At 36.7% G+C, this 23,138-nt stretch overlaps 1 protein-coding gene across 1 annotated transcript in view; it reads left to right on the forward strand.

Moving 5' to 3' along the window:
- Window positions 1-23,138, forward strand: part of CA10 (carbonic anhydrase 10) — a 196,728-nt gene that overhangs the window by 159,620 nt on the left and 13,970 nt on the right. The window contains exon 7 of the mRNA XM_062591662.1: window positions 22,340-22,435. Coding sequence (XP_062447646.1) covers window positions 22,340-22,435 — 96 coding nt within the window. The remainder of the gene's footprint in view (window positions 1-22,339; window positions 22,436-23,138) is intronic.

The following is a 23,138-nucleotide window of genomic DNA, read 5'->3' on the forward strand; positions in this document are numbered from 1 at the left end:
CACTTCAGATTAGCAAGAATACTGAGATCACCAGATTTCTGCAGATTATTAACTGATTTATAGAAAATATGTGACTATGTATTGCTAGATGTGTAGCTATTTGAAAATTCTGTATTTTTAAGGAGTTATTCCTAAAACAATGATTGAACGTCTGTTGAAGTTAGGGAACTAGCTGCTACATGGTACTGAAGTTCTCTTCATTATTTCCACCGATGAGCAGTAGGACTTCTACTTTAAAGTCAGTTATGGCAAGATCTAGAAATGTTCCCTTCAACGGTTGCTTATCTGTCACTTAACTCTGAAAGCAGCCAAATTCCCTAGATCTCTCAGTGCTTTCCTGAAGCACATTATTGCTCTTGGATTCTATACTGGATATTCTAAGCACTTGATACAAGGAGCTCCATTTCTTGGGCTGGGTATTTTTACTTCCGTAAATTGCTTTTTAGAGATCTTGTGATACAAGCTCCAAAGATACTGCTATGTATTGAAACTTAAAAAAAAGTACATAGAGATTTTTAGAGTGGTATTTCTTCTTCTTTTTCATTACCTACATGGGTATTTCTTGCCATAAAACTTTTCTTCCCTGTAAAACTACTTTTCTGAATCTTATAGACTATCCATCCATTAGCAGAATCAGAAAAACTGGCCAAATAAATTGGAAAGCTCTATGATAAGGTCAGCACTGTAGTAATGCAGCATGTGACATGGCAAAATATCTGCTGCATGGAAAAATAAATGTTCAATTTCTTAGACACTGAGTGAAAAAGATCCCTTTAGTAATAAATATATTTTTGCACATGTTTACTTTTCAGTTACCAACTGTTCTCTTTTAGGGGGGAGGGAGAAGTGGAAGGGAGTGTCAAAGTACTGCGAGCACAGTCTGTCACAGACTATAATCTAAATCCCTTTGGTGCCTCAATTTTAAAATGCAGCATTATAAAGCAATAAGGTGGAGTTTTTCTGCTTAGAGTAGCAGCTGTAGGATTTGCTCTTTTAAACCACTGGGACATTAAAACATTCAGCACTCTAAACCTCCAGTGTCACTTATGAAGTATTCATTTTGCCTCATTCCAAATTATTTTAATTTGCTCAGGGTGACTTTACTTGCTATGGGATGATTCTTTTTTAATTAAAGAGCAATTTACCTCTACAGCCAAAAAAAAACTCTGATCATTTTGCAGTGGGTTTTATGTTTTTTGGTAATGATTTTTTCCAATGTATTTCTTGTAAATTTTAACTTTTTCCCCAAATATAAAGTAGCATGCCAAAGAAAGAAGGAATCTCAGTAACTTATCACACAAAAGTTCTTGCAGCTACTATGGACAGCCGAAAAAGAAAATAAAAAGCAAGTGTATGTGTCTTTTTACCATCTTCGCTATTTACCAAAATAAAAAAAACAGTGAGCAACTACCATAATCATTTTCCCGGACAAAATTGTCATGAAGGCAATGGAATTTTGTTTGAGGTAAAACTTCATATTTGTTATTTGTACATTAACCATTGACCTCATACTGCACAAAAAAACATGTAAAACTGTCGCTTTTAACTGACACTGCCTGTGGGCTGCAGGACAAATGCTGGCAAGCAGATCATTAACAGGAGAATCCAGACTTAAATACTAGATGACATCCAACACCTTCAAGAATACTGATCCATCGGGCCCAAGCCCCGTGAGGTTCCCCAGGCCCTTGCAGTTAGGTGCCAGGCAGTCACTCAGCCCTCTCTGTCTTGATAGAGCTGAGCTGTTCAATGCTTACTTAAGTGCAGTAAAAACTTAACCCAGCGATTTCTAAGGGCCAGAACGAGCAGGAATTGCCCCTACAGCCTGGAGACTGGACTTTGGAGGCTGTCTTCTTCAATAAATTTTTACAATACTTTGTACAAAATGGAACAGCTTCAGGTGGCAAATGTGACTCAGCTCCCACCCAGCCTGGCCTCGGGCGTTAGCCCCCGTCATGCGAGGCGGGAATTCCTCCTGGCTCATACCCGTGTCCAAACTGGGTGAAGGAGGTGGCCGGGACGGGGTGGCAAGTCTGCCACATCCCACAGGAATGTTCTGGCCACGAGCACATGGGATCTGTGGGGTGGCGAGACAGAACACCCTAGGACTGACTTAGCACCTGTAACTGTTTCTCGGGAGGAACAGCAGCCCAGAAGTCTTTTTCCTCATCAATTATAATTGTTATTTTCTAACGCACAGTAGCAGCTGTGAACCTTCACCATTAACTCTCTAACCTTCAGCTTATTTCTGTAGCTTTAGCTACTCCTTGGTTAGGTCTTTGTTCCTCACCTTATGTTTAATAGTTCCTTATAAGGCATTTTATTATCTTAGTAAAAAAGCCAACTAAATCATGTCAACTCTAACTGCCTTTTATTCCATTTTTAGGGAACTCTGTGAGGTTGCAGAGTTACAGTTTTCATTCAGCGTATTAGCTTGACCTTCCACCATCACTGTACACCTTTCCTTAATTAAAAGCACGTAGACATACACTGCATCCCAGAAAGTCAAAATACTTCAGCTTTGAGGTATTTCATTTTAACAATCGAGTTTATAGATACTTTCAATAAAACTGAGAAGGAAATACCTTTAAATGTTGTTTTCTCCGGGCAAAATTGTGACAGCAGAGATAGAATAATGGATTAGGATATTTTACAAACAATAAAGAGAAGCAAACATGAGTTCACAGTAGGCAGGCATTAGAGTGATAACATTGCATGAAAATATAATTGCCTAGGTTAAACCATCTTTCCTGACAGTCCATTTTCTTTCCATTTATCCTTTAGTATCTCACCTTTACCTGTCTGCATTCTTATCTCTGTATAAACTGCTGGACATTAATGCAAACATGTGCCAAGATTTGTGGGATCAAAACTCAGCACAAATAAATGGAATGAGAAAGTTACTAAAACTCAGTGGAAATGAATGGAATGAGAAAGCTGCTTTTGAGTACTTCTAATCTAATTGCCATGAAAACATTTTCTAACCCAATATTTGCCACAGGCACATTAAGGAGGCATCATATACCTGTTACTACTTTGCAAATTCTATCAAACCAAATAGAATTCTGGATTTTAGCAAGAAAGGGCAAGTCCATCTCTTTCCACCATATCTATTTTTATTTACCCTTTCTTATCAAAATATGAACATGCCACTGCCATCTAGTGCCAGGAAACTCTGCTAATAACAGAATCAGTCAGTACCACAGTCTTAATCTGATTAACCTTCAGTATAGGGCTAGTCAGAAACAGCTGTAATATTCTCTCAAGTGAATAATTCCTATTAAAAAATCTAATATTTTTTTATTGTTCAAGTCATACTCAATGTGAACAATATACACTGGGCATGTTTTGCTATGCTAATTTTCCTCTTTTCACCTTTAGTAATTTCTTACCCAGTTTCTTAGGTCCTCTGACAATCTAAGCACAAAGTGATTAGGAATTGATTAGTCCTATACAATATTTCCAGCCCAGCCAGGTACTTTGAAATGTTTAAGTGTTCTTTTTGGAGAGAACAAAAAGGCTTATGGCAATATGTATAAATGATGATTGGCACACTTCTCTGACATAAGGAATTCTGATTTAGAAAAGAATAAAAGGGTTCTTAGTACCAAGTATACTTCAACTGCCAAGTCATTTGAGAGAAGACAAGATAGTGTTCAATCTTGCTCTTTTCATATTAAAAAAGTAGAGAAGAATCAACGAAATACTATATAAATATTTTGCCAATAAAAGCATAATTAAAATACATAAAGTATTTGCAGAACAATCCACTGCAGCTGAAACTTAAAATTCTATACCACACTCTCCTTTAGCAGGACATGCCCATGGTTCAAAAAGAAAAAAATGATCAGAGAGACAGTCAGAGCTCTAGCCCCAATTCCTAGTATTGTACTTTGTAGCTTTGGGATTTGTGGACTGAGTCTAGAGTACTGTGGCACTGAACTGTAAAGTCAGTTTTATATGAAATGCGTATTAGTACAGCAAAATTGCTCCGGTTAAACTAGATATTGGCACATTTGCAGCATATGTCTACCTTCAGAGCAGTGGCTGCATGACATGCTTCCAGCAAGGTGAACCAACAAATTACTGCAAGGTAAGCCAGGGTGATGAAGGTATTGGGTGTCAGGAGCTGAGACACCCAACTCACCAGAAAGGCTGGCAGGAAATCAAGGAGATTGCTGATAGCCTCTGTTTGTGTTTCAGAAAAAGTTCTCTGAAACCAAGTTCCCTTCATGAGGCACTTTGGTTCTGAGACGTAAGCATTTTCCAGTAAAATCCTGTCTCAGCAAAAAAATCCCAACTATTTCTGCTTATGATTACTGCAAGGCCTTATTCTATCTGAAGCCTAAAGGTGTGTTCAGTTAAGAGGATTTTCACTATTTGATTTGTAGCTTAGAGCCTCCGTATGTACGGTTCCTGAGTCACAAAAGGCACAATAGAGGAGCTGTGCTCCCTATCAACTGGTAGAGCTATTCTCTGGGGCAATTAATTAGAAAAAAATCACGCTTATTCTCCCAGATCCTAATGAATAGCTCTCTGTTTCATTCTGATAGGATTTACTTTTAGAAATCCAGGAAAAAGATGAAATGAAAAATGGTAGCATAAAAAAAAAAATCAGTATCTGAAGTTCCAAAAGCCTTTTTCCTATGGCTTATTTAAAAATATATATATATTTATTTGAAAATTCAGTGTTGGACATGAATACTTTAGAGAAAATTTGAAATCTTTTGATGGAATTCTAAGCTTTCAGGCAGCTAGTGTGGGGTCTATTCCCACAAATACATCTAAATTTAAAATGTTTTAGCCCCGTTGTGATCTTATATGTGAACTTCACATTCCTTTCTTCTTCACTATCTCTATGAGACTGATTTCCTCAATAACAGTTTACAGTATTAGTTAATAACAGTATCAGGGAAGTTCTAGGTATTGTAAAAATTACTGACTTTTTTTCAGACTGAGAACACAACGCATGACTTGCTGCCTCTTCTTCCCCAGGCTTCTCTTAGCGCGTTAGCCAGCACTGCTTTGTGTGCACTTACAGTACTTTGGGAACAATTAAGGATCATGAATGCTGCTAAAAGAGTATTTTTTTAAAACCCATCACCCAAAACAATTTAAGTTTTCTAAAATCAAATGACAATACCAACTGAAGAGAAAAAGAAGTAAGTAGAAAAACACCGTATCATTCCTCATTTTTAGACAAATTCCTACGTCTAAAATGAATCAGACTTCTTTGTTAGCACTGAAGAACAGAGCAGTTTTGTGATACTATCCGTCTTTCAAATGATCTTGTAAATTCATCAATATTTTGTTTGTGACCATCAAACAATCTTTGGGTAGCTTGACGTGGATTGATTTTGCTGGTTTATTGCTAGATGATATTTCTTATTTTGTGGTCTAAAAGTGGCAGCTTATAATTCAAAGTGAATCCCCATGATTAAATTTTAAAAACTATATTGTTTAAAATAAAAAATAAAAGTTATGGAAAGTCAGTTGCCCAGTAACCAGCAGAACTACTGAGTTGTATCATCTTTTATCAGCTGAAAATCTGTCCTTTAATGTTTGTGAAGAGTAAAATAAAGTGCAATACAGAGCTGGAAGGGACCATCTGTCTCCTTTTAATTTACTGTTTTGTTTGGAGCTGAGCCTGAACTAAAAACTAATTCAGATATGTCCAGTGTTTGGAAGCGATCACATCTTGGTCTCCATGGATATTCAAAACTGCTGATAACTGCTCACTACAGAAACTAATGATAGCCCTTGTAATGCTTTTTGTCAAATGCTTTATGGTCATAAACATGTTCCCCATTAACTATCAATTACCTTGCAGTGTAATTATTTTGCCCATTTTACAAATGGGTAGACTGATACAGAGAGGCTGAGTCAACTGCAGTCATGACAACAGACTAGAACACAAGATCTCTTAAGTCTGGGAAATTCTGCCCACTTGATTTCTCAAAATTCATTCATAGGGCTAGATGAATATCTATAACCCAATACTCACTGTGCTGTGCTGACTACCAATGTCTAACTATATTAAAGGACAATTATATGAATTTCCCACAGCATGTGGACAATATTCTACTTTCCCTAAAACTTTTGTCACCTATATCTGAACTTGTCTCATACAAAGTATTTTTTAAAGTTCAAAACTTGTCTTGTAAAAATGGTAAAAGAGGTTGATAAAAATGCTACCATATAGTGGTATAGTCTTCAGTATAATAAATATGCCAAGCTAGGTAAATCTCAAAATACTTTCTTCTGAATAGCAGTAGGGTTGTAAGAGTTGACAATATTAAAGTCAATGAAGTAGTGAGGATAATTTACAAAGACGTATCTCAAAATTTCACAGAATACTGATACGCTAAATACTTTTAAAAATGTCTCTAAATATATATTAACTTTTGTTCAAAAGTATAGTCTCAGATTTACTGAGCCATTTAGTTATCTTGACTGTGTTCAAACCTTGATTGATCGATTGATTCTAATTAGTAAATCTATAACCAAAGAACTGTTTTCTCAAATCATTTTTGATTTGCAAATAAATGCAAATAAAGCCATCTATCCTTAACATGAACACATTTCATTCGTATACATTATTTATACCATTCATCTCTCCAGAAATTGGAGCCATAGCAATTTCTGTAAACAACCAGCACTATGATAACACCAAAATGACAATCGTCTTCCCTTGTAATTTTCATTTACATGAGAAATCTGATTTACAGCAATGGCACTGCGTGCATAAATTAAAAAATGCATGGCTGTGTGAACACCTCCAATTGCAGACAGTGAAACTATTGCCACTGATCTGAGAGAAAACATCACAGCCATCGTAATGTAGATTTCTGAGTAGGTGCCCTGCTTTAATGTATTAGATTTCAAGTTTTTGGGCCAAGTTTTCCAGAGTGGTCAGTCCAGTAAGAGCTACAAGCTATATCCTGAGGAGATAAAAATAGTAGCAATTGAGTGCTGATTTGTTTCAAATGGATGATCCAACATTAAGGGTTGGCGAGGGAAAAATATTTTGATTTATTATTTAAGAAGCTTTCTTAGGAGCTGTGATCCATGGAAAATTCTCCTCCTATTCTGAAGCAATTTGAGAAACCTCTTGCTGTAAATAGAATAAACTGTGGAATTGCTAAAGGCTCTTCTGCTTTCAGTGTTGCCAGTAGTTTGACCCTTTTCCCCATTTGTTTCTACCACTGGGTGAACCACGAGGAAACTAGTGTCTGAGGAGCTGACAGAACCTCAGCTGCTGCTTGCCCGTCTGTGACTTACTTGGCACATTACAGTCTCTGGACTGTAAATGCCATGGCTGCATCATCATCATTCCTACTTTTGTTTGCTTTGAAGTTTTGCCTGTAGTGAGATTAGAGCTTGGTTTTGCAGCATAGATGCAACTATATGGTCAAAGGTACTTTTAAACAGAGTTCCTGGAAAGTGCAAACATATATTGCAGAAGTCATTGGCAACAGAGCAATTCAAAAAACATCACTCATATAAAATTCAGTCTTATCTACTATGCAAGTGACCTGTGATTGAACCTCAGCGAAAGGGACCACAGTATTTTATATGAGTCTTTTTAAGTAGTAGGCATTACAGTGCAAGATAGCATCAAAGTAGATCTATTTTTTATCCATTATGAAATTGTTTATTCACCAGACTTTCACTCAGCTGAGGATAGCATAAGTATGAGGAGGGAATAAAATTGCACAGAGCTGTGACCAAGCTACTGCTGACCTCTTAGGCCTCATAATAACTTGCCACTGTTCCACCCACGAAACGCCGTGAACGATGTCAGGAGTTATGTTTGTTGGCTGATGCCAGGCTCCATCTCCAAGATGCTACTGGGTACTGAATACCCCACTTGTAAAGTGCAGCAGGAGCACGAAAGATGTTAAAAAACTAGGTTTTGTTCCACTGTTCCTTGCTAAGATAATAAGGTTTTAGCTAAGATAATAAGAACATCAAATCATTTATCAATGTTATTAAACAAAATGTTCAAAATGTTCTTTTCAGAGTATGAATAGCTTGTGTCCATTCTCCCAGCTATGCAGCTATGGCAGCTCCTGTGTCACTATTTGTCTTTTTCTAAATACAAACAGCATATGTACTTTGTGGCGCTTTAGGTAACACCCAATAAACCTTGCTGAAAGATTACACAATGTCAGTTACGTGTTCCACAGTTAGAAAATGGGAACATAAAATTTGCTTGCCCATCCAGTCTTTCACCTCTCTCTCACTTTCTCATCTGATCCTTCTTTTTCCTTTATTCTGCCAAGAAGAGAGATCAAACAGAAGGAAGCAAATAAATCAAGAAAATTCTGTAGTTATTTTTGCAATCACAGCATCAATTTTGCTGAATTGCAACATCAACCTACACTTTTAGGTTGTACATTAATGTTGCCCTGCTAATATAATAAAAATCTGGAGAACAGTATTTTTAAAACACAGTTAAGTTAATGTTACACTTGAGATCTGCATTTCTGACCTTCAGTGACTCTAATTATGCAGTATCAAAGCTAGAAAATAAAATGCAAAGACACAGTTTGGCAATACAGAGAGGAGGTGCAATGCCATAATCCTGCCTAAGCATCTGAACTTGCTTTTCTGCTCTGTCAGAAATACTTGCAAGAGTAGCCTGTGCCATCATCAGACTGATGTAGACTGCGGGGCAACAACTCTGGCCCTATCCACTGTAACGGCCCTCTTGAAAAAGCAGCACTTTGTTTGTAAACATATTCACCAACCTCTTGACATCAAAGCAAAAGGAAGCTAGGGGCTATTTAAGAACCATTTGGCTTCTCCAGGAAGAGCATAATGAGGAATGGAAAGCTGCATGGCTGTGTTAACATTAGGAAAATTAGATTTTAAGTGACAGAAAAGGCCAGGGGAGAGATTTGGTATACATAAAAGCAGGGGAATATATGGGTCTGAATACGGGCAAGGAATAGCTCACGGATCTAGCTGGCACCAGCTGCTTTATAGGAAAGTCTGCAAAAGAGCATGGGTCAAAAGGAATTGAGTCCTTGATGAGCATATTCATCCACTAGGATGTTTTTGATTTCATCTTTTCATCTAGTGGGAATAATCAAAGTTGACAGGGGCTATTAGGACAAAACTTAAGTCTAGTAAATGAATGGGGACATTCTCAGTTTTGCACAGAAACATAAAGACTTTATAAAACTGCTGATTTTAGTTGAAATTACAGTGCGGAAAGTAGACAAACCGAATTTTTGACTGACATACAAGAGCGAACAGCAACTTCATACAATGAGCATGAGATACGTAATGCCCTGAAGTACTAACAAATGCATTTTTACATCTCAACCTGAGAGTTCTACGGATTCTGTCTGGGAATGTCCTAAAAACCTCAACCCTGATGTTCAAGTTCACAATCACTTTGAGCAAATCTATTTCCCTGGTGAGTTGCCCTCTTTTCTTCTGAGACAAAATTCTTCTACTTGACTCTCACTTCTGCACAAAATGATTTATTAGAGAGATTGCTTTTTTCCTTTTCCTTCTGAAAAGTGTCAGTTTCTGAACTAGATCAAATAGCCTCCTGTTCTTCAGTATTGACTAATTTTAATTATTAAAACCCTTCATGCTGTTTGCTGAGAAACCAGCAATTTTAAACAGAATTCAGGAACTTCTTTTCTTGAGATCAAGGTACACTGGAGACAGAATTCTGACTTTAAGCTGGGCTCACAGTTCACTGCCACAGAATGGCAGTTCTTCTGTTTATGCACCTCTCCTTTTAAACTTGCTACAGAGGGCTTTGTGAAAGCTGAAGTAACACATAATTTTTATACAGTAAAACTTAATCATATATATTTAAATGAAATAGAAAGCCAAACACATACTTTGCATGAATACTACACTTACTAAAATCAGAAATCAATCTTTTGTCAGGTATCATTTTAGCGATATGCAGTTCCCATTGCCATAATTTTACATGGGATCCCTTCCTCGCAACAGTATAGCAAATTGATATTGTTAAAGTATCAATGCAGAAATATTATAGTTCATCTCATTCAAATTCTCAGGTTTTTGCATCATTGACAAATAATTAGATGCTTTATCAAGATAATGGGAAAATTAAACTGTTGCTCCATAACTCAAAATCTAAAGACAGCAGTATCTGCATTTAAAGAATAATGCAATTGTTCATACAGTTATTAAAAAGCAGCGTATCTTAACACAGTAACAAATTGTTTACTACAATACAATGGAATCAAATACATGCTTAATGGTGTGAGCCTGACAAAGTAAGTAATATACTTAGGTGGCTACGGCAGTTGAAGAGTTCTTAACATTACAGTTCAAAGAGCTGGACTTTTATTAGCTTCAATTTTCAGCTCCATTTCATTTGTGCACTAAGAGAAAGGCTCTCTGCTGCTGTACGAGAGCCATGCTACACACTAATGTGCATAACAAAGAAATTAAAGAAATTAAAGAAAGGAAGAGGTGACAGGCAGTGTTATGACTAACTCAAGAAACTAAAGCTGATCAAGTAATTAAACAATTATTTGTGAATAATAATGTCCTGGGGGGAAAACATGACAAAATTCACAAGAGATATTGCTTGCATTGAATTATCTTTTCTTGCACATCTAAAAAAGAACAATATCATCCCAGTCACAGTACCCCAACATTTGCAAATATTTGTGCAACTATGCTTTTATGGAATTGGCATGAATTCAAAGCTAACTGCAGTACTTAGCATCAGCATTATGAGTAGATTGTGAACACACTGCTTCCTAATTATGCAGGGGAAGTAGGACCCATGATCACTCTTTAGAAGGATCATCCTCCCTGCTGTGCTTTGGCAGGTGGAGGTGGCTGCTTTGGGAAATGGGGGAGGGACAGGCACCAGTACTGCTCTTTGCCTCTCCTCCTTACTAATGATGGGCAATGTCTCTAATGGAAATGGTGCTCTGACTAGGCAACTGGAATGCCGGTCTTTGCATTGCTGCAGCTCACAGTCCTTCACATTCAGACATTATGTCCCTACGGAAGTGATACCACAGATAACCATTCATGAGATTAAAAGCTGCTGTTTCAGGGCCCCATAGCTCCTTCCTCTGTCTTCTGCTGATACAGGTGTTCTGCCAGGAGAAAACAGTTTACTATGCAGACAGATTTCACCTTTTCTAATTGCAGAAAGTTCAGCAGACTAGAGGCTTCTTCAGCAGTTCTACATTTTGTAGCACAGCATGTTCCCTATTGTTCTTTCATTAAGAGAAAATAACTATCTAGCCTTTCAGGCGTTTCCATGCCAGTATTTTCATGATTTCAGCTATATGAATTATCCTGCAAATTAATCCAGACTGTGTTTTCTAAGAGGAAACAAGCTTTGACTTCTGTTGCCTCTCTCTAATGTGGAAAGCCTGCTGATAAAAATTGCAAGTGCGACTTCACTGCTTCACTACTTTATTTTACCACCCTCATAACCATGAGGCACACTTTGAGTGCTAACGCTACTCACTACTCATCTATATGTTAAAGAAAAGCAAGTTCTGTGCTGCAGGTCTGCAGAGCTGTTTCTGCACTCACCTTTGTAGTCAAGAGTTGAATTACTGGTTATAAGATTCCAGATAAATAACGCAATCGAGAAATTATACCATGAGAACTGACGCATGGGATCCCCACGCCAGTCTTTGCTCAGGTACCTCCATTCCATAAACCTCAAAACCCATTAAGACGATCTCCTTTTAAGGTTAGAGGTTGCAGCTATGGTTTGTTATCTGCATGTTCATTCAGCCCTTGGACTTATTCCCAGCTGAACTTATTTACTCTTTTTTGATGTGACTATCTGTGTAACCAGTTTTTATTCTTTGCCCTTCTGTCTGGTTAGTCTTCACATCTCGTTATCATTCCGTAAACAACCCACAAATGGAAACATGGCAGGTAGCATATTGCTGCCACAGATGCAATCAGTTTTGTTATCTTTCACTGACCTTCACTTTCTAAATATAAAAACTTGTGAATAGAAGTAATTTTAGGGCACATTCACAAAGGCTAGCTCTCAGCCTTATTACCTAGTGTTTTTATGCTATTTTCAGATGGTTTCTTTTTTTTTTATGCATTTATGTTATATACTCAAGACAAACTGTGAAGCAGAAGTCATTGGTGTTTAACTGGTCTGAGAAACCATTACCAATGAGTTAGCAAAAAGATTACTCTTGTGCTGAAGTACCGAATTAGCAGTTTCTGAGACAAATGGGACAGAAGGGGTTCTCCTGCTGTCTGTACAGAGCTGAGACACATTTATTTGTTGTGGATGTAGAGAGGGAAAGTAAAGAGAAAAAGAGGGATGACATAAAACAGCAATAACATAAAAACACTGTTAGATCCTTGAAATTCAACCAACTGCAATATAATTAAGGCTACTGGAAAAGCTTCTGTGCTAATCTTCTTCCTCTGTTTGTTTATAAGTGGGACTAATCTGCAGTTATGTGACTGTACTGAACCGCTCTTACCATGTGGTAATTTTTAGTGCCCTTTACAAGGTACCCAGAAGAATGTGTTCTTACAATAAATGCTGCTGTGTGTAACTTCATGCCCTTTTAATTTATGCTGTACTGCATTTGTTGAGTAGCGTGTGCCAATATCTATCCATCTTTAACCAAATCTGCAGATAGAGCTAAAAGGCTTACTTTAAGGAAGATAACTTGCTTAGAATATAACTTCTAAGTGCCAATTATCTTTCCTAGTGAATATAATGGTACTCAATTCATTTAGCAACAAGATACTATATTATAGTTGTCTGCCTTAAGCTATATTATCTCATATTCTTAGATAATTCGTGTTTTCCTATTTTGGATTGTGCTTATTTTTTCTCAACTTTAAGCTTACCTTTTATACTACAAATGTAGAACTGTCTCGTATGTAATTTACACAAACAACAAAAGACAGTTGTACTTTCCTCAGATTTAAAAGAAGCTTCCAAGATATTTTTAAAGAATATCTTTCTGCCTGCAGGACAATTCAGTGCCATCTCTCCTCTCAGTCTTTGACTCTGCACCTTTAAACAGGAAACCCTGGCGTGAAATTTCTTCAAATGATTTCCAAAAATTTGACTCTATAATATCTCATCTATCACAAAATTAATATCCTAAAGAAACTTAAATAAAGCATTCATTCCAGAAATGCTTTTGGCTATTTTGAATCAAGCTGAGCTTCCTCTAACTTTTCTGTATTCAAGCCCTCAACTTACATTCAAAGATTTAATGCTAAGATCACTGACAATTATATCCGTATCAAATTCTTCTTCTATCAGGCTTCCCTTTTATCAATGTTCAAGGTGACGAAAATCTCTTAAGGGAGATGTGTTACAAATTGTCATGGATCAATAAGACAAATTGAACTTCATAATATTACATTCATTATCTACACGCTTTCTCTGACCCTATTAATGTAAAATCTGATCATCTCACAACGTTGCTACTGCAGAAATGCGGCTATTCCCATTTTGGAGATGGCAAGCTGGGCAGGAAAGGTATGAAGAACTTGCCTAACGCCAGAGAAAGAACTGAACCTAGATTTCAGAAGTTATAGGTTAACAACCCAGTCTCTAAAGAATAGGTAGATTCTTGAGAGGAAAATATGTGTCAAGAAGTCATTCAGAAAGATCCCATGAGGGCCTGTGTGTGTTTTTACTGTCTGTGTCAGGCAGAGATCAGGCAGATTCAGGTAGGCAGCCAGGACATGCTGCACAAACAGGCTGGATGAGGAGTAGCACAAACCCTAGACAGACAACACTGATAATGTGTTAAAGAAGCATCTTCCATGTCATTCCACGCTTTCCTCCTACATACACTTCATTGCCATTTTAAGTATACAAAATCTTAGGCTTTATTTTTGCCACTAGAAAATGGCATTCTTAGTTTAATAATATACCTCCAACTTCAAGAGCAGCAGACAAAGCTGCTGAGCATATTGCCTTGTTTCTGCTTTTCTTTTCTTTGGTTATTAGTCAACACTGGATATCCTAAGCTTGACTATCTTTTCCGCACTGCATTGGAGGCTGAGGACGAAAAGGTTAAGACCCAGATCAACAACCAGGTTTTCACTAGCTCAAGTTCCATTTTTTTTGCTCATTCTTTTATTTGCAGTTTTGTAATATTTCTCTGTTTGTTCCTGCCCATCATGCTCACCCTTTGAAAGGAATGTAGCTACTGATGGTATTTTGGCAAGGTAGACTGGCAGCTGTAGTGGCATCACATATTGATAGAGGGGTTTGAAGTACTGAAGTACAGTTCTGTGACCTTGCACAAGTGTCCTTCTGACGCAATGTCTCAGGATAACACTACAAACAACAAAAATACAGTAGATCACCACTTCACCAAATTTTGACTTGCAGGAACCATTGTATGTTGCTTTCTGGACTGCTTGTTACAGAAATACAGAATTCTCCCAGAAATTCAGAACACCATTATGTAACTGAATCTCCCAAACTGAACATTTATACTGAATTCATCATCTTAGTGCCTGAGCATCTGTACTTAAAATGAGAAAACAATTTACGTGTAGTGTTTAGTCAGAAAATCCTTCATAAATCCAGGAATGATGATAGGCTCATCTAAGAGCCTTTTTCCCCACATTACCCCCATTCTCTCCTAACATGCAACTTTTGTAGATGATGGATTGGGTCAGTGCCAAATTACACCTTGTACAGAAATTCTGCATTAGCTGAGACATAATCAACATTAAACATCCGAGGCTGAGGAAAACTTCATTTTGATCCTCACATAAAGTGAATTACAGAACAGTGTCATTTACTTATGTTTACCCAGCCTCTCACTCATCTGCTAACAGTGAATGACAAGAGTAGTTGACTGGCAGGCTAGTCCAAAATACTCATTTTTAGAACAAATGTCGCTTGAAGTTTTCAGTAATGACTACCCTATCAAAAATTCTCCTGAAGTCACACAGCAACTGGCATCACAGATACCGCTATATACCTCTGTGGCTTGACTAGGATTTTTCCTTCATCACACTTCCTGCTATCTGAAGGAGACCGCAAATGACTATGACACTTGCAATGATTCTGGCAGTAGTAATGGATGGTAGTAATCCATCAGCTTTTACATTTATTTCTTCAGACTATCATTTAGTTAATTTTTTGGTGTTGGATCATAGGTGAAATGTCTGTATCAAAGGTATCCTAGTAGCAAACTCTGAGGCACTCGCAGCTAATCTGACCTCTCAAATTAGTGGAATTTTACTTTCTGTTATAGTCCACTGGATGTTTAATAAAACAGCAAGTTTCAAATATTGTCTGAAATAGCTTTTTTCCTGCTTAAAAATGAGTTAAAGTAAGACTTAAAAAAGAAGTAAGAATATATCAAAATCTTACATGGAAATACTTTCGAAGCTCCTACGCCTCATTCATGGTCAATCTTTTTATTCTCTAGAACAGTATTTGAGTATAAGCAAGCTACTGAACAGAAAGGTAGAAGGACCAAGTATATATTGCTCTTTTAGTAACCTTATCAATTTAAAATGCCAGGTCAGCAACTAAATGGTTGTCCTATTTAATATTTGATTGTCATCGATCTCTTCTTGAAATGCTATATAACACCTAGCTCCAGTATTTTAGAAAAGATGCCCCAGAAAGCTTAAGTCTGTGACTCACCTTTCATCTGTATATCTGCAACTAGAGCTAATTATCTCAAACCTAAAGCAGCAGATGTTACTTTTTTTAATGTCATAACATGTGCTGAAAATAACACACGGTGTTAACTGCTTGGAGGGGAATCCTGGATAAAGCTCACTAGCTACTATTTGTTAAATAAAGTATCAGAAGTTAGCTCCTGTTACCAACTGGTCATAATGAAGTGTCAGAAACCATCTGCAACTTAAGTGCTAATTCCTAGCGCATAATTATTTGCAGTAAAATAGATTTCACAGCTAGGTACAGTTAACTCTTGACTGCATTTCTACTTTACTGCATAATGCATTACTGCAGTAAAGCTACAGAAGGCAGCTTTTATACAGCTGCCTTCTCAAAAGCAGCAGAAAACAGAGTTCCTTTCTTTTTTTCTTATTCTTTTAAACAAAAAGATGTATAATATTTTTTATTTTCTATGATGAAATTGCTGGCGTATTGCTATCAATGTGGATGATAAATAAGCCTTTCTACTAAACCAGTATTTTATAAGCATTTCTTTTAAATCAAGAAATAACTGTCAAAAGTAGTAAAAAAATTCCCCAAACATTTGTCAGTAACAGCCCGAAGAACTTGGTTTTTAATATAGTAAGAATACTAAAGAAATTCAGAGATATAAAATTATTTTAAATAAATGTTTCTAGCATTTCTCTGTTGTATAAAACTAAATTAATGTTTTTAATTGACTTTAAATTTAAAACCTCAGTAGTCTGATAAAATGTTATGTAAATTGCTGGAAGTCTAGGTGGTCATGTAAAATTTATTTTACCAATTTACCAACAGTGGAAGAGTACCTCACTGCTGTAGGCTTATATATATAACACAACAGACAGGTAGATGTATGGGTTAAATAATAAGTTTGTGGGCAATATCATCTTGGGTGATACTAACACTTCTTGGCAGAGTATCTTCTACATGAGAAAAAGATGTTTTAGTTCTGCAAAGATAATTACCATGAATCATAATTTATATCTTCCTAACCTGCATTAACAGCATTCTTCTGAACCCAGTAACAGCTCAGTTCTCCGGTGCTGGTTTGGACAAGCTCACTAAAAGCAAAAAAAGGGACTGAGAACTGGACCAAAGAGCTTAAGTTCTTGCCCCACTTGAACTGTAATGCACTGTACCTTTAGCAGGCCAGAAGTATCCATCAGAATTATATAATTAAAGACATTTAAATACAGTATATTCTACTTGTGTATGGATGAATGTGTGTGTGAACACAGAAGTCTTGATTATAAGAATTCAGGAACAGATAACATTAATATCCAGCTCAAAATCCTAAATAGCAATGAAAAAACTGTAATATCCTCCTTTTCTTTCTTAAATACTTCTTATTATTGAGCAACATACTATAAGATTCTTTGCCACTTGCCAAAGATGGGAAATTCTCCACTGCATCACTGTGTATTTGTAGAGTGCCACTGGGTATTGGTCTTCCAAGATAAGATAAAGCAGGACTACTGGTTCTGCAAAGCCTGTTTTACGTTCTCACAGGTGTGCTACGACTCTCCAAAAAGCCAGAAGTACCTCTAACTTAATTAAGAAAAATCTAAAAAAAAAAAAAATTCATCCACACAAAGGAGATGTCCTGCAATCAGGAGACATTGTAGAAGTATCTTTTCTTCCACAAAGTGAGGACGCATAATCTCATACCTGTTCAGATTCACAAAACTAATGACACAAATAACTCTTAGATAATATGACATTACTGCTCTTCGCAATACTTTTAAAAGAGCTGTAACAGCATCTGTATTTTAATATAGGACTATCAAATGTTGTTATTAATGTGCTTTAACTCACTAGAATTATTTTGCTCACTGGACTCCTGCCAGACAGAAATCATATTTCCTTCAGTGTTCTTATTAAACTTCATGTAAACAAAAATGCATAATTTTTTCCTTAATGAGATCTTAGTTACCTTCTGCAAGGACTCTGAATCAAAACATTTAACTTGTCTTCTTGAACAATTTCATTTGCTTTCCCTCCCTGCTGTGCAGGAAATTTACTTGTATTTACTTTCAATCAGGTATCCCAATAGTTTATCAGGTAGCACAGCCTAATAAAAATATTATAGTTACAGATTAGCTGTTCCCTGCTGCCATTTCACTTCCTGGTTTAGATCTCTCATCATTTACAAATCAAAATAGTTATGTACTCAATTTTTTAGAGAAGAAGGGTATTTCCACCACTCCCAACAGCAGTAAAAGTTCCTCGTAAAGTACTGCATTATTTTACATTCCATCAGTTCCATAGTTCTCCATATCTCAGTGCTGCATCTTGCAGTGATCTAGCACTGTTAAAAGGGTTATGCACAAACACTAGATTAGAGCTCTGCAATGCATTACGGTTTTTGTCTAACTTAAAGAATTGATAAAAGATGGCTGAAAAGAGTCTCTGGCATCTTTGACACCCAGGAACACAGCAAACTACTGCCTTTTGCTTAGCCAGACAAATTTGGTCGAATGCCACACTCCTGCCACCAGCTCTGCCCAAAGGGATACATTTCACCTAGGTGATCAAGGTAAAGAACAAAAATCATTGTATTGGAGAACCAGTACTTGCCCTACAAACAGTATGAGTATGACGAGCACAAGGCTGATCTCCAGCAAAGTATAGGTTGAGAATAGGTTATTATCATTATAAACACAAATATGCACATATTGGGGAAATGAATCAGATGTGCTCCCCACAGCAGTCAGAGTGTGAGCAATCGTACCAGCCTATATTATTTTGCTCCACAGACACAGCCTCCTAGGCTGGGCAGCGTATGGCCGGCAGATTATCAGCTTTACTGTACTGCAGCCAGCTCATGCTCCTAATGCTGCCAACCACGTGTCTGAAAAGTGCTGCGTCTGCTCCTGGTCAATGCACATTCTTGAGTGATGGAACAAGGGCCCATTCTGGATTTTTATCGGCTAAAATGAGAGTAATTAATCTTAATTCTCTTTTTTTTTTCACTGTAAGATAGAACTTCTATTGCTCAAGGAAAACAAAGAGCTATCAGTTGCTTTGTGGCAAATTAACCTTAAAGGGGAATCTTCCAAAGAAAATCAAAAGTTTATAACAAGATTCTATACTGTTTTTGAGCCCTGAAACTCAAATCAGAACTAAGAGATTTTTTAGCATTGCAATTTTGCTCATTTTGCTGTTCTTAATATAATGTGATCATTTGAAAAAGTGAAATTTTCACATATAAGCAGGTTTAATTACTTTCATGGAAGACTCCAGTAATACTTAAAATGGATTATAAGATTACAAGTGTTTCAGAAGGCTTTAAAGAAATTACTCTCAAAAGAAGGTATTTAATAGAGAATTGTATTTTTAAACCTGCATAGAGTATTCTAAACCTGAGACATCTTTATTCATTTATACCTTTCTATATTAGTCTGTTCCATAAGAGAAATTTGGGAAATCATGTCTCCTTATATGGTCAATCTTGTTTCAGACAAAAAACAAACTAATAAATGTAACCATGATATCATGGAAACAGCTCCAAAGTTATGGAGAGACGGGGGGGAGAGTGTAATTTTAGCAAAGAGAAAGGTGATAGTTTTCAGAAGAAAAAAACTTCATTCAGTACAGGGTGCTTTTAGAAACAGTAATGCGTAGTCAGGCAAGAGGATCTTCTCAAACTATAGTGAAAGCAGATTTCTCAATCGTACTTTTCAGAACAATTCAGAACCAAACTGAGGTGTGAGGCAGGGAGGAGGGAGGCAGGCAAATCTGCAGGAGTGGGGCATTGGAAAGGAAAAGCACTTGAATGCACTGGTAAAGAATGACAAGGGTCTCAGGCAAGGAGTTTCACTATCACGGCAGTATAATAGGGTTGGAGAGATCAGCAAAGATAGATTAGCAAAGGAAATAACTATTCCAATTTCTGATCAGTTCAAGGCAGTTAAGTCATTCTCACACAGAACTATCGATTGCTGCACTCTGGGTGTAAATTTTGTACAGACTGAATGAATAGTGTCTCTTTGTCACATCAAGAGAGGTCTCTGCCAGGGGCAGGACACTGCTCGAGGCAGAGCCCCACCATTCCCTTGCTTGTTGCCCTATAGCATGCCACACGAGGCTAAAACTGCATAGGACACCGGGCCCCACGCAGTGGGGCTGGGGCAAATATCCAATTTGTGGTCATACATACTTTAGGAGTCTTATTTCTGTATGGCCCATCAGTAAAAATGAGAGTTTGACATTTTTGACATTGACTCAGGGCTTCTATGGGTTGTCTTCAACTTGCACTTATAAAATGAGGGAGAATTTGGCCCTTGCTTTCAGCTTATTCATTTTGACTACTCCTGCACTTGCGTGTTGGCTAAATTACTCAAGTTCATTGTTATTCTGTGACTTTGTACAGAAGGAATTCTAGTCTAAAGCAGATTTCAATACTTACTTTCTTGTCAATTTAGCTGCCAGACTGAATAGTTGTACATATAAAGAAGAATATATGTTACTGAGCTTAAAAATTTCAAGAGTGTGCAAAGTCCCAAGAAAGAGGGTGTTATCAAAGTTCAGTCAGATCACAAACTGATGACTAATGAGTCTACAACCTCCATGTGCTGTACAGTAAATGCTCTCATTAATTCTTTAGAAGACCTTTAGAAAACATAGTGTATTCATCCTGCTTCCTAGCTGTCAGAACTTAGTAGATGACTTCACTGTCTACTTTGACATTTTTACTTTTTTTGTTCCAGCTGGGTTTGTCTGCTTGCTTTAAAAATGCCTATTCTGTGAACTGTAAAAAGGTCAACCAAAAGTTCCCAATCCAGAGAGGAGAAAAGTAACTGAAATGGACACATTATAGCAGTAATTTTGACACTTGCATTATTTTTTTCCCGTGAACTGTTAGTTGTAAATAGCAAAGCTGTATCCCCAAAATCTTCTAATCCTACCAACGCAAATGTTCTCTCTCTTCAGAATTTCAACTGTTCCTTTTCACATCAATGTCCAAGCACTAAAATGACTGAGGGATTTGGGGAGTGTAGGGAAGGGCAAGGTTTGGGGGATTTTTTGGTTTTACATTTGGAAAGGCTGTCAGATCCGATTCTGATTAATATACCATCAAGTATCAAGTTGTGATAGACTGAGGTAACAACGGTGTAGGTTATGCATAATTTGAGGCATTGTCACTCCTAACATATTGATACATACTGAAGAATACACATATTTGGATGGCAAAGCAAGACTTCATCTTTGTCTGAACGTGTACTGCAGATCATACAAGGAGGTAATTCTTGCACAGAAAATCTTGCAGTTTTCCCATTGATGGTAGTGGGACACCAAATATTGCATTCATCCAAAAGACAGCCACAAATACAGTAAAATACGCTCTATTTCAGTGATTCTTTTTTCCTGACTACAGACATGAAAAGCCTAGTATGATGTAATTTCTGTGCTTGCAAGATTAGTCTTCAGCCATTTCTATGATTAAAATTACTATCAGAATAAGAAAATAAATTTCACATATTATTGTGAGCAAAATAAAATACAACCATGAAGGCTTTGTGGATTTTGAATAGGAGTTAGAAAAAAACCTACACATTTCAAAATTGATTTAGGTTCAGCTAAAAAAGGAATTCAGCTAATATCAAGTGACATCAAAAATACAGATCAAATTAACACTGGTCTCGTTAACACTGTATGAGTCCACTGATTTCAGTAGTTCACTTTAGATTTATGCTGATATGTGGAAGACACAGTGACCCATTTTTTTGACTGAAGTCCAAGAATACATCAAAATTCTCATATTAAACTATACTGCATTTTTTCTGTTAAACTGATAATCAAGAATCCAGAGATTAAGATGTAAATGTTCAGTATGATCCTTTTCCACCTACTGGTATAAGTTTCTAGCTAAATAAATTTATGTACAAAGCTTAAAATTTGAATTAGTAGGCCTAGTGTCCTCAAACTAAAAAAAGTACCTGTGAAAAAGGTTTCTCTGATGTCTCACAAGCTCATCTTATGAGGAGATTCATTCATCTAGTCCTTCGTGAGTTATCCTTGACAAGTTCCATTTTCTCTGGTTTTGCAGTAGTGATAGAGATTTAGCCCTAGATGTAATTTAACCTTTCTTTTTATATTACTACATGACACTCGGTACTTGTCATAATACATCACACTGATTAATGCACAAAAAATCCCAGTAAATTCACTCAGGAAAATACAGTTACTTGTATGCCATAAAAATGTTTTTTGATTTTTTTTTGTTTTGTTTCTTTCTTTCTTCAATTGTTTAAGTTTAAATAATTAGGCTGCCTAATCTGTAAGGTTCAGAAAATATGTTTCTTCCAGTATTTCAGCCCTTGACTCTTCTGTGTTTGGTTTGAGGCTGAAAAGTAGAGATTACTTGATGCCCATGACAAGTGCTGTTGCAAAAGGTAAATAATGTCACTTTCTGCAATGCAATTCATAACTTGATGTGGGTAAATTCATTTAGTGGCAGTTTAGAAGACAATACACGGATGCTGTGCTAGTTGGAGCCAGATGGAAGGTGAAATTATTAAAATCATGCATGCTGCAGAACTGAAAAATTGCATTGCTACATAATATCCTAAGCATGGCTGGGATCCTAATACAAACCAGTTGGTGTATACAGTATTTGTAAACAGTGTATGGTATCATTTGCCATTTGTGATCTTTCCATTCCCTGCTTTCTAGGTTCAGCTAATCCACTATAACCATGAGCTCTACACAAATGTCACAGAAGCTGCAAAGAGTCCTAATGGCTTGGTGGTAGTTTCCATATTTATGAAAGTAAGTATTTAATGTTCATCAATATCTAATGTATATATGATGGACTTATTTTCCAATGAACTGGAATTCTATAACACTTCACTATGGTATTGCAGGGCCTAGAGGCTCTGACCTGGAATCTAGAGACTGTCCTGGGGACTGACACACAATCCCCATTCCAAAGCATTTACAGTATAACATAAGGAACATGAAAAGGGATATGGGAGGAAAATAAATAAATGAAAACACATCTTATAGCATAAACAGTATTCAACACTTTAACAGCTTTGACAGAAGTTGCTAATTTTGCAGAAGCAAAAGCTCCACAATTACACTGGGTAATCCTTTTTTTTTCATCCTTTCTGAAAAATGCATTACCTCACAAAATTATATTTATGTTATGCAACTATATATCTCTGTTTCATCACTTTAAAAAAGTGTGTATTTCTGAAGAAGCGCTTTACCCTGAAGTAAATAGCTTTCATCATCAACGCTTACACATTTAGTATCTTTTATTTCTCTTCGGTGCTCTTTAATCCTAGTTCCTAAGGTAAAGTTCCCGTCAAAACATTTACCTCAGAATTAAAATATGTATTTCATGGAGCATCTTAGAAGATTAGATATCAAAATCGCTTTTTGAATAGGTCTAATATTTCAGAAAGATATTTAGGTTATCTCTTTCATCCAGTATGTATTGTATTATGACCAACAACCTAGCTTGAAT

Source organism: Rhea pennata, chromosome 19 (assembly GCF_028389875.1).
Source record: "Rhea pennata isolate bPtePen1 chromosome 19, bPtePen1.pri, whole genome shotgun sequence".
NCBI classification, from domain to species: domain Eukaryota; kingdom Metazoa; phylum Chordata; class Aves; order Rheiformes; family Rheidae; genus Rhea; species Rhea pennata.